The sequence below is a fragment of the Pseudophryne corroboree genome, chromosome 4, assembly GCF_028390025.1.
Source record: "Pseudophryne corroboree isolate aPseCor3 chromosome 4, aPseCor3.hap2, whole genome shotgun sequence".
Taxonomy (NCBI): Eukaryota; Metazoa; Chordata; class Amphibia; order Anura; family Myobatrachidae; genus Pseudophryne; species Pseudophryne corroboree.
The window spans coordinates 269,099,182-269,112,485 of record NC_086447.1 but is presented as its reverse complement, the minus strand read 5'-3'; the positions used below and the strand labels follow the sequence as shown (position 1 = coordinate 269,112,485).

The 13,304-nt window shown below is 45.0% G+C and overlaps 1 protein-coding gene and 1 long non-coding RNA gene across 2 annotated transcripts in view; one reads left to right on the top strand and one right to left on the bottom strand.

The window, feature by feature from the left end:
- KCNAB1 (potassium voltage-gated channel subfamily A regulatory beta subunit 1) overlaps positions 1-12,697 on the bottom strand; it is a 698,577-nt gene extending 685,880 nt beyond the window's left edge. The window contains exon 1 of the mRNA XM_063916117.1: positions 12,456-12,697. Within this exon, the coding sequence (XP_063772187.1) occupies positions 12,456-12,697 (242 nt within the window). The remainder of the gene's footprint in view (positions 1-12,455) is intronic.
- Positions 9,821-12,857, top strand: LOC134909338 (uncharacterized). The gene is made up of 2 exons (XR_010175891.1): positions 9,821-9,909; positions 12,478-12,857. It is a non-coding gene; the product is annotated as an uncharacterized LOC134909338 (long non-coding RNA).
- The last annotated feature ends 447 nt before the right edge of the window (positions 12,858-13,304 follow it).

Below are 13,304 nucleotides of genomic sequence, written 5' to 3'. Positions count from 1 at the left end.
GGACCCTCGGCGCCTAACAGTACCCCCCCCTTGAGGAGGGGTCAAGGAACCCCTAAATCCGGGTTTCTGAGGAAATTCTTGAAAAAATGCCCTTTTGAGCCTTGGGGCATGAAGGTCCTCATCTAGGACCCACGACCTTTCCTCAGGACCATAACCTCTCCAATGCACCAAAAAATAAGGCCGACCCCGGGACAACTTGGAATCGAGAACCTTCTCAACCACGAACTCCTGCTGACCCTGTACATTAACTGGTGATCTCCCCTGAGGTTTTTTACGAGGAAATCTGCTAGATGAAACATATGGTTTGAGCAAAGAGCAATGGAAGGTATTTCCGATCCGTAACGTTTTTGGTAGCTGTAACCGGAAAGCAACTGGATTGACTTTTTTGATAATGAGAAATGGTCCAATAAATCTAGGACCCAATCTGGCTGCGGTTTGTCGAAGTTTGATATTGCGAGTCGACAGCCACACCCTGTCTCCTACTCTAAAAGTGCACGGCCGCCGGAACCTGTCCGAAAAATCTTTTTCCCTGAAAGCTGCTTTTCTGAGAGCTATGTGCACTTTTTTCCAAATAAGTTTAAGATGAGAGGTCAGGGCCAGAGAGGAGACAGAGGAATGTTGGAAAAATGAATTAGCTCTGGGGTGGAAACCAAAAACTGCAAAAAATGGAGACACATTGGTGGAGGAATGACAGGCATTATTATAAGCAAACTCTGCCAATGGAAGAAACTCAGACCAGTCATTTTGGAGTTTGGCCGAGTACAAACGCAAATATTGTTTTAAGGATTGGTTCACTCGCTCAGTCTGTCCATTTGATTGTGGATGATAACCGGAGGTTAATGATAATTTCATTTTTAACGAAGCACAAAAAGACTTCCAAAACTGTGCAATGAATTGTGGACCCCTGTCAGAAACAATATCAGTGGGTAACCCATGGAGTCTGAAAACATGACGGAGGAACAAGACTGCCAATCCCTGGGCAGATGGCAATCGGGGAAGACCAATAAAATGAGCCATCTTACTAAAACGGTCCACTACCACCCATATGACTGTGCATCCAGCTGACAGAGGGAGATCCACCACAAAATCCATGGAGATATGCGACCATGGTCTAAGGGGAACATTCAATGGCATAAGTTGACCAATAGGCAAAGAACGGGGAACTTTATGCTGTGCACAGACCTGACACGAAACAACAAACTCTTTAATGTCTTTAGAAAGACCAGGCCACCACACTGAGCGGGATACCAATTCAAAAGTTTTAGCGACTCCCAGATGCCCTGCAACTTTGCTATCATGAAATTCCTCCAAAACAGTTGCTCTCAAAAACTCAGGAACAAAAAGACGGCCAGCAGGAGTATTTCCCGGAGCTTGATGTTGAAGCAGCTTCAATTGAGAAAAAACATCCTGTGTGAGACCTGCCTGAATGACTGAAGGCGGAAGTATGAGAGTAACCGGACTGTTGTCTTGAACGGGAAGAAAACTGCGTGAGAGGGCATCTGCCTTGGTATTCTTGGAACCAGGTCTGAAGGTGATAATGAATTTGAAACGAGTGAAAAATAAAGCCCAACGAGCCTGTCGGGCATTCAGTCGCTTAGCTGATTCAATGTATTGAAGATTTTTGTGATCCGTCAAAACAGAAATGGTATGGGTCGCTCCTTCAAGCCAATGTCTCCACTCCTCAAAAGCCCATTTAATAGCCAGCAACTCCCGATTACCAACATCGTAGTTGGATTCAGCAGATGAGAATTTCCTGGACATAAAGGCACAAGGATGTAACTCAAGGGAATCTGGATCCTTCTGAGAAAGGATAGCCCCTACACCAACCTCCGAGGCATCTACCTCAACGATGAAAGGCAATTCTGGGTTGGGATGTCTAAGGACAGGGGCTGAGACAAAGGCTTGTTTCAAGGCCTGAAAAGATACTTTAGCTTCACATGACCAATTGGTAGGATCTGCTCCCTTCTTAGTGAGTGCCACAATGGGAGCAACTATGTCAGAGAAAGAGTGAATAAACCTTCTATAGTAGTTTGCAAACCCTAAAAAGCGCTGAATTGCTTTTAAGTTGGTGGGTTGCGCCCAACTCAGGATGGCTTGGAGCTTCTTAGGTTCCATTCGGAATCCCCGAGGGGAAATAATGTACCCTAAAAAGGATACCTCCGTGACGTGAAATTCACACTTCTCCGGTTTGGCATACAAGTGATTTTCACGTAATTTCTTAAGTACCTGACGCACCTGGGTAACATGTTGTTCTATAGAGTCAGAATAAATCAAAATGTCGTCTAAATAGACCACAACGAATCTTCCCAGAAACTCACGGAGCACATCATTAATGAGATCCTGAAAGACTGCCGGAGCGTTAGATAGGCCGAATGGCATGACCAGATACTCATAGTGACCTGATTGAGTACTGAATGCCGTTTTCCACTCATCCCCTGATCTGATTCTAATGAGATTATATGCTCCTCTCAGGTCAATCTTAGAAAAAATAACAGCCGAACGTAGCTGATCAAAGAGGACAGAGATCAGAGGCAGAGGGTAAGTATTCTTTACTGAGATTTTATTCAGGGCTCGAAAGTCAATGCAGGGTCTGAGGGAACCATCCTTCTTCTCTACGAAGAAAAAACCTGCACTTAAAGGGGATTTAGATGGCCTGATAAACCCTTTCTCAAGACTTTCTTTCACATACTCATTCATGGCCACAGTTTCAGGACCAGACAATGCATATAACCTTCCTTTAGGCAACGTGGCACCAGGAATTAACTCAATGGTACAATCATAAGGCCTATGGGGAGGCAAAATATCCGCATTGCCCTTGGAAAACACATCCAAAAAATCTTGGTATTCTCCAGGAATATGTGCGGACCTGGCAGCAGCTACTCGGATAGGAAGTGTAATACATTCTTTATCACAGATGGTACTCCATTGTAGGATCTCCCCAGACTGCCAATCTATGATGGGATTATGAAAGGCCAGCCAAGGGTGACCCAGAACCACAGGAACTGCTGGACAATGGGTAAGAAAAAACTCAATCTTTTCAGAATGTAGAGCTCCCACCGAGAGCAAAACAGGAGGTGTACATAGAGAAATAACCCCATTGGATAAGGGACTCCCATCTAAACCATGCATGGTGATACACCTACTTAAGGTTAACTGAGGAATACCTAAGGCCTTGGCCCATGTTAAGTCCATAAAGTTTCCTGCAGCTCCACTGTCCACAAAAGCAGAGACCGAGGAACAGAGGCTGTCATAAGAAACTTTAGCAGGAACCAATAGTGAATTATTTGAGGAGATGAGCTGTAGACCAAAGTGAACCCCCTCACTATTCACTTGGTCAGGAAGTTTCCCGACTTGTTTGGGCAACTACGGGCAAAATGTCCCTTACCTCCGCAGTACAAACACAGACCAGAATTTTGCCTCCTGGTTCTTTCTTCCGGAGACAATTTGGAGAGACCAATCTGCATAGGCTCCTCCATGTCTACCGGAACGGAAGAAACACAGGGAAAAGAAACTACAGATGCCCCTTTCTCAGTCCTCCGCTCTCTGAGCCTACGATCTATTTTAATAGAGAGCTCCATGAGTTTATCAAGGTTCTCAGGAGCGGGATACTGAAGGAGGCTGTCTTTTATAGATTCAGATAAGCCGAGGCGAAACTGACTGCGCAGGGCAGGATCATTCCAGCCACAGTCGTTCGACCAACGGCGAAACTCTGTACAATAATTCTCTGCAGGATTCCTACCCTGTCTTAGAGCACGCAACTGACTTTCTGCGGATGCCTCTCTATCAGGGTCGTCATACAATAGCCCTAAAGATTTCAAAAAGGCGTCTACAGACGATAAGGCCGGATCGTCTGTCTTTAAACCAAAAGCCCAGGTCTGAGGATCCCCCTGAAGCAGAGAAATTATAATTCCAACCCGCTGAGCCTCCGTACCTGAGGAAACTGGTCTTAAACGAAAATACAGTTTACAAGACTCTTTAAAATAAAAAAAAACTGTTTTCTATCCCCAGAAAAACGGTCAGGCAGATGCATTTTTGGTTCAGGGATGACCCTCGGGGAAGTCCGTAACAGATCTTCCTGTGAGCTTACCCGGAGGGACAGATCCTGAACCATCTGGGTAAGTTCCTGAATCTGACTAACCAAAAACTGGCCAGGATTTGGCCCAACACCGGTGGGATTCATGAGGCCGACAAAATTCTCCCAACTGGATAAGTGAAAAAATTAACTCCTGTTGAAAAATTTTTCTTTTGTCTGGCCGGTGATAATGTTACGATTCCTGTACTCCAGACTGGAGAAGATCTTATGGCAGAGATCTGAGTACAGGAATGAAATACAGGTTGTGGGAGCTGGAGATCCTAGTAACCCCTGGCGCCCTAACTCCGTTGTCTCGCCCGTGTTATCAGAAATCCCCCGCGAGACTATGGTTGCTTGAGCCCATGGCAGCCGCGTTCGAAGGGCGGATTATGTCTGCCCAACCCCGATGCCCCCGCAGGTCTTAATGGGAGACAAGGGGAAGTCCGAGACAGGGTGATAACAAGGGGCCCTCTGACTAAGCAACCAAGCCAGGGGTTACAAGCTAACTAAACTAAATCAAAAGGTATGTGCGGACTAGCCGCCAGGGAAAAGGACAACCAAAGATCCACGGATCCGACACTCCTATCCGGCACCGCTGGACACCAGAGTGGATCTTGTGGAAGCGGAATCCTCCGCAAAGCTCCAGAACTCAAAATAAACACAATAATAAATAGTAGCGGACAAGCCGCAACACACGGCTGCGCCGCGACTCACGAACGCCACCAGATGTTAAAGGTGCTCGATCAGACTCCAGGAACAGATGGTAACTTCCGAGTACAGGATCACTGAGAACAGGAACAAACGAACAGACCGGGACTGGGAACTCTCTCTGCAGCAGAATCAGGCAAACAGGAAGCTATCACCGGCGTCTGTGAGGAGTCCTGGGAGTGCCTCTAACAGAGAGTCCTCCAATCAGCTGTTTGGAGGCTGATTGGATTAAATGCCATGCAGCTGACAAGCTGCACGGCCAGGGAAACAGATGAGTGATAATTACAACATGCCGTGCAGCTGCATGCTACACAGCCAAGAAACCAGTGATGATATAAACTTAGACCCAGCAACGGGGAACACGATCCGACAGTGGCGTCCCCGTTGCTAGGCGCCGGCCGCACTGACGAGCGGACCCTCGGCGCCTAACACACAGCCCAAAAAGGGGTGTGTTTTTGCTGGGAAGGGGCATGGCCATACAATAGTACCCCCATTTCAAATTACGCCACACAGTACTGGAACTTTATTCACATTTGATCATGTGATTGTGTCCATAACTCACATTACATCCCACAGTAGTATCACTTTACCTTATAAACAGTACTCCTCACAGTAGAGCCCCTTATTTACATTACACCACACTGAATTGCTCCATATTCAAATTACACCACACCCTATTGCTCTTTATTCACATTAGATGACACAGTAGTGCCCTTTCTTTTCTATACGCAATGCCACATAGTAGAGCACCTTATGCACATAATGCCACACATTAGTAATGCATTTATACACATGATTCCACACGTAATGCCCCTTACACATATGACACACATTATTAATGTCCTTATAAACATAATGCGCCTTACACATTATGACAACCTTTATTAATGCCCTTTTACACATAATGTCCCCTACACATATGCCGCTCATTATTAATGCCCTTATACACATAATGACACACATTGTGCCCCCTACACATTTTCTGCACATTATTAGTGCCCCTATTCACATAATGACACACATACAGTAGTACCCTGTTACACATATGCTGCACATTATTAATGCCCTTTTACACATAATGACACACATAGTGCCCCTTACACATGTTGCACATTATTAATGCATTTTTACATGACACACATAATGCTCCTTACACATATTCCAAACAATACTGCACAACCAACACACACACACACACACACACACACACACACACGCACACACACACACAGCACTCACACTGCCTCTAACACTGTGACCTCTGCCTCTGCTTGGATACAGATACAGATGTGTCCTCATAAATCTTGCCTCAATGCTAACATCTGGCACCTTTTTTTGATGAAAATGCATCTTATTTGCATTGCTATGTGGCTAGGATGCACAAGCAGCTTCTGCTGATTAAAATGATATGCATCATGCCTATATACTGTGTGAGACTGTGGCTGTATCTGCATATGAAATGCTACACACAGAATATAGGCATGTTGCATATCATTTTAATCAGCAGAAGGTGCTGATGCCCCTAGGCATATCAAATGCCCTAGGCAATTGTCTAGTTTGCCTATGCCTATGGCCGGCTCTGGTTTGGGACATAGTTCTTTTAACATTACAATATATGGTGTGCACTTCTCCGTTAATATGAGGGCTTACTTCTAGGTTTAATGTGAGTACACTGTTGTCTGATGTTGTGAGTACACTTTTATCAATGTTACCTTAGCTGCTAAAACAGCTTTCACTGATATTCCACAGGTTGCCAATTTATAAGCCCCTCTCCATTTCCTAGTTAAAAAACACACAGTGGCCAATATTTACTAAGAATTCGAGTTTGTCCGATTTGTGTTTTTTTTTTCTAAGTCCCAATCCGGGAATTCACTAAGCACCAATCTCGGCAGTGTTTGGACTATTCGTAATGGTTTGATTTGCAAAGTTCCGAAATCCGAATGAATAGACCATCGGTCAAACACGGCTGTTATTTCATACAATATGGGCATTCACTATTCATTCGTATTTGGGTGTTAGTTTCTGAGTGCTCAAGTGCGGGTCTGTTTTTTTTCGATTTGTTAAAAAAGCAGCAAAAAAATAGACCTGCTTTTTCCAGTCGAGTTTGGATAACCATGCACGGATCAGTGAGATCTGTGCATGGTTATCTATGGGAAAGGGTCTGTTTAGTGTAAAAACTGAAAAAAAAATTGCGTGGGGTTCCCCCTCCTAAGCATAACCAGCCTTGGGCTCTTTGAGCCGGTCCTGGTTGAAAAAATATGGGGGGAAAATGACAGGGGTTCCCCCATATTTAATCAACCAGCACCGGGCTCTGCGCCTGGTCCTGGTTCCAAAAATACGGGGGACAAAAAGCGTAGGGGTCCCCCGTATTTTTGAAACCAGCACCGGGCTCCACTAGCCAGGTACATAATGCCACAGCCGGGGGACACTTTTATACTGGTCCCTGCGGCCCTGGCATTACATACCCAACTAGTCACCCCTTGCCGGGGTACCCTGGAGGAGTGGGAACCCCTTAAATCAAGGGGTCCCCCCCTCCAGCCACCCAAGGGCCAGGGGTGAAGCCCGAGGCTGTCCCCCCCCCATCCAAGGGCGGCGGATGGGGGGCTGATAGCCTTTTGAAAAAATGTGAATATTGTTTTTAGTAGCAGTACTACAAGTCCCAGCAAGCCTCCCCCGCAAGCTGGTACTTGGAGAACCACAAGTACCAGCATGCGGTGGAAAACCGGGTCCGCTGGTACCTGTAGTACTACTACTAAAAAAATACCCCCAAGAAAACAGGACACACACACCGTGAAAGTATAAGTTTATTACATACATGCACACCTCCATACACACATACTTACCTATGTTCCCACAAGGCTCGGTCCTCTTCTCCATGTAGAATCCTTGGGGTACCTGTGAAAAAAATTATACTCACATAATCCAGCGTAGAATCAGACCTTTGTATAATCCACGTACTTGGCAAAATAATAAAACGGAAACCCGACCACGCACTGAAAGGGGGCCCATGTTTACACATGGGACCCCTTTCCCCGACTGCCAGGTTGACTCCTGTCAAAGAGGGTCCCTTCAGCCAATCAGGGAGCGCCACGTCGTGGCACTCTCCTGATTGGCTGTGTGCTCCTGTAGTGTCTGTCAGGCAGCACACGGCACAGATACAATGTAGCGCCTATGCGCTCCATTGTAGCCAATGGTGGGAACTTTGCGGTCAGCGGTGAGGTTACTTTCGGTCAACCGCTGACCGCAAAGTTCCCACCATTGGCTACAATGGAGCGCTTAGGCGCTACATTGTATCTGTGCCGTGTGCTGCCTGACAGACACTACAGGAGCACACAGCCCATTTAGGAGAGTGCCACGACGTGGCGCTCCCCGATTGGCTGAAGGGACCCTCTTTGACAGGAGTCAGGGGGGGTCCTGGCAGTCGGGGAAAGGTGTCCCATGTGTAAACATGGGACCCCTTTCAGTGCGTGGTCGGGTTTCCGTTTTATTATTTTGCCAAGTACGTGGATTATACAAAGGTCTGATTCTACACTGGATTATGTGAGTATAATTTTTTTCACAGGTACCCCAAGGATTCTACATGGAGAAGAGGACCGAGCCTCGTGGGAACATAGGTAAGTATGTGTGTATGGAGGTGTGCATGTATGTAATAAACTTATACTTTCACGGTGTGTGTGTCCTGTTTTCTTGGGGGTATTTTTTTAGTAGTAGTACTACAGGTACCAGTGGGCCCGGTTTTCCACCGCATGCTGGTACTTGTGGTTCTCCAAGTACCAGCTTGCGGGGGAGGCTTGCTGGGACTTGTAGTACTGCTACTAAAAACAATATTCACATTTTTTCAAAAGGCTATCAGCCCCCCATCCGCCGCCCTTGGATGGGGGGGACAGCCTCGGGCTTCACCCCTGGCCCTTGGGTGGCTGGAGGGGGGGGGACCCCTTGATTTAAGGGGTTCCCACTCCTCCAGGGTACCCCGGCCAGGGGTGACTAGTTGGGTATGTAATGCCAGGGCCGCAGGGACCAGTATAAAAGTGTCTCCCGGCTGTGGCATTATGTACCTGACTAGTGGAGCCCGGTGCTGGTTTCAAAAATACGGGGGACCCCTACGCTTTTTGTCCCCCGTATTTTTGGAACCAGGACCAGGTGCAGAGCCCGATGCTGGTTGATTAAATATGGGGGAACCCCTGTCATTTTTCCCCCCATATTTTTTCAACCAGGACCGGCTCAAAGAGCCCGAGGCTGGTTGTGCTTAGGAGGGGGGACCCCACGCAATTTTTTTCCGATTTTTTAAGACTTTAATCAACTTTTTAAGGTACACAATGAAGCCCTGCACGGATCTCACAGATCCGGCCGGGATTCCTTGTGTTTTGTCAGGCAGTGTTTTACTCATCACTCCCGTAAAACACTGCCTGATATTACGAATCACATCGACATCGGAAAAAAAGATTGTGCAAAACTCGGCAGCTTAGTGAATGATCGTATCAGGATTCAAAAAGTTGCAGTAAAATGCACCCGATACCATTCGAGTTCAAACACCCTTCAAAACGGCCAAAACACGAATCTTTATAAATATACCCCAGTGCATACTTGCCTACCTGACCCTCTCCATGAGGGAGAAAATGCTCTGTTCCAGGACTTTCCTGGTAATGTATGATTGCCATCACCTGTGGTGAGCTAGTTAATTGATAAGAAAGGTGTTTCACCACAGGTGATGGCAATCATACATTACCAGGAAAGTCCTGGAACAGAGCATTTTCTCCCTCATGGAGAGGGTCAGGTAGGCAAGTATGCCCCAGTGTCTTTATGTATCCCATACATCCTGGGTATTTTTAGTTAATGTAATAAGAAAAACTATTATATTTTAGATGTACAGTATAGTATTAGTTACCTAGGTTTTGTAAAATGCAGTGCCTTTGTATAATGTATATTACCTGGTATGTATATGTATATTTGTAGTGGCTAATGTCAGTGAGGGATAAGTGTGATTCATATTAGCTACAGCTGTTTATTAGCCAATTATAGTCAGGAAAAATTCCACAATATACTGTGACAAAGCTTCAACAGCAAACACACTCGGCTTAGAGATTAGCATACCGCCAGCAGTCCCACGATGCATTGCTGCTCTACAATGGGTAAGGGATTACAGTTTGTTGTAATGATTTATTCAGGTATACAAGTAAACTAGTGTCTAGCTAACAATAGCTGTAGCCAGAATTCTGTTACATCAGAAAGCTGAATACAAAGTGATGTAACTAAACACAGTACATCTTTGTTGTTTACTAGAGATTAGAAAACCACACTACGTAGTGCATTTATCAAGGGGTGAGAAAGCTACAGTGAGGAATAAAAAGCTCTAAAATGACTTCTGCGCCACTCACTCATCAGTTTCAGACTCTAGGCCTGATTTGGAGGTGGATGCAATGGAGATGTTTGTACAGTGGGCCAATGTTTTTTACTATTGAGTGCGCTGTGCGTGTGCGGCGATGATCTTGTGACAGCGATTGTAGTGTCGATTAGGACGCAGACTGACAGACAGTGGCCGCTTGTGGGTGGTAAAAGGGGGGAGGTGGCTACTAAAATGCAGGAGTGTTACAACCGTTTTGCGGGCGTGGCGTCTTCTGATTTAGGCCCTCTGAGACTAATGCTACAGGCATTTTTCTCCTTTTTTAAAAGTTAGAACAATTAATATGGACACTACTACAGCCTCCCCTTCCCCCTCCACCAGTGCAGGCTCCCTGCCTACCCATGCTGGGGTGTTTGTTTCTCTTTCTAATAGGAATTTCTAATTAAAATGCTCTTTTTCAAAAGACTCATAAGAAAATGTTTGCTGATTCATTCGTCTATTTTGAAAATATGCAAAATGACATATTTGCATGACTGCCAGCTGTTTATATTGACATCTGTTTACAATGACACCGTGTCATTAATCAAAATTCCTTCTTTTTTACCTTTTTTCCTTATTTGTCACCCTGCATTTCCATCCAAGCATCGACGCTGGTCCAAGCGGGCTGCTTTGATTGTACAACTATCATATATTTTTTATACTTTTGAATTTCCTCTTCAACCACTTAGGAGGGGAGGGGGTATCCAAATAGTGCAGATCCGTTTTCACTGGGTGAAAATGGCTGGATAGCGTGATTAATTAACGATGGTCATTATCGCAGCATGCTATTACAGGCCATTTTCATCAGGCGAAAACGGACCCGTGATCGCACAAAAACTCACGGGATAGGGAATCCCATGTGTTATCGCAACTCCGGAAGCCCAGTTATCGCGGATTATGCCTCGGGTGTCTGAGGCATGCAAAGCATAATCCGCAATAAGTGCCGGCATCAGGGGCAGGAGCCCGCCACATCGGGGCTAATAGGATAGATCCTGGCGATACAATTACCTGCAGTCATTGACCGCGGGTAATTTGATACCCCCTAAAAGGTTTGTCACCACTGTATATTGTATGAGAAACAATTTTCTAAATAGTTTGCTGCTGGAAGATTTTTTTTCTAGTACTGAAAAATCTATCCTACTTTTGTCATGTTGTGTCATAATGTTGACACTCGAAATATTGTCACTTTCAAATTGTCGACAAAGTCAAAATGTCGACAATGGGAATAATAGGGTTAGGCTGAAATTAGGGTGTCAACAGTATGTATGTACCTGTCGACATTGTGAACATGTTGACATCTTGTCCACATTGACACTTTTCATGTTGAATTATGGTTGTCGACATTATGAACACGTCAACAACATCTTCTTTAATTGTCATTCTATGCATTCCAACTCACTCATGGCTTTCACTTCTTCCTGATTCCTACACTATGAGTTGATTGCACGTAGCAACTTTTTGCTGCTCGTGCAATCAACTAGATGCCGCCTATGAGGGAGTGTATTTTAGCATAGAAGGGCTGCGATCGCTTGTGCGATGGATCCAGCGATGAAGGTCCCGGAATTGACATCAGACATCCGCCCTCCAAATGCCTGGACACGCCTGCGCTCACTGCTCCACTCCCAGAAAACGGTCAGTTGATGCCCTGGAACGCCTTCCGCCTGTCACTCTTCTTGCGATCGCAGTAGCATTCGCTTTCTTCGTTATACTTGTCGCGCGTGCGCATTGCGGCCGGTGCACATGCGCAGAACCAACCCATTAGCACTGCTGCGACAAACAGCAGCATGCGAACGGGTCAGAATGACCCCCTATGCCCTGCGCACTTGTGGCAAGTTTCCACACCTTTGCCCAGTGAAAGCTTCCCAATGTCTTTGCTTACAATTTTACTGCATTACAGTTATTTTTTATGCATGAACCATAAAACCATAGAAGCAGGACCCGGGGCACAGAATATATCAGAGGCTCCATCAAACCAACCCTGGTTCTAAAAACCAACTTTTTGCCCCATAGTTTATTTTTTGAATATTAATATATTGCTTTTCTTTCTTTTTTTATATTTTTGTTGTTGTATAAGTCAGTTATTTTTTTTATTAATATGGAGCTCCAATTCTGTATCTGGAAAACCCATAACCATTTAATAGCTTTCATACATACAGCCATAGAAATGAGAATTAAGAAGAAGAAAACGAACTAAGCAGAACATGCATTATATTAGATTTCTGCAGTTTTCTTTTCTGTGACGCTTTCTGCCATGCTATGATAATACACCTTTAAATAAAAAAATATTAACTCTACCTGTATCTCATTCCTGTTTCAGCTTTGACTGTTTCCTTCATGGACAGGCCATGTACACTCACGAACCTCTCTAAGTACTTCTGTTCCACACTTGCGTTAAGTGTCACTGCATAGCATCGAGGAGGAAGGCCGGCTTTAGGGGATGCATTTGTCTTTTTGCCCTTTGTTGCAACTTCAGAAGCTTTCTGACCCCCAATTTTAGGGTTTGGGATGTCAGCATAGCTTGCCTTGTAAAGATGCATGTTCCTTCTGCGTACTCTGTTCAAGAAACTCTGTGTACTATGTACTTCGCTCAACGCTGTATGTCTAAGCTTTCAAGGAAGATAAGAGTGTTCTGTTATTTCCTACAAGGGACATAAATGTAGGGATGAAAATGCTTTTAATAAATGTCATGGGATTATACTGCTACCTTTCTTTCCCAATGGAGTTGGATGTCACTGTTACATTTTTATTGAAGCAATCATGTCATGGACCCTAGCCAGCTACAGTTTATTTTCTGTGTTCAGATTATCCCTAGTCTAGTTTTGACAATGGGGATAAAGTTGATTCCCCCAGGGCATGTTGGTTTTCCCACGTCTTTATATTTAGGTAAAGCAAAAACATTTTTGTGGGATACAGTCCAAATATTTGTTCTCAGAGTGTCTATTTAAGGCACTGACTCAAAGAAGCCATTAAAAGGGCAGATAACTCTTAGAAGGGCAGTCTGCATGTTAGGTGGAAAACAAACTGCTGTCCTTGGCTGGTGGTATTTCATTTCAGCAATACAAAAGGTTTGATGGTTGTGATTACACTCGTGACTGTCTTTACAAACGGAAAGAGTGTCAGTAATAAAATACAAGAGCATAGAGC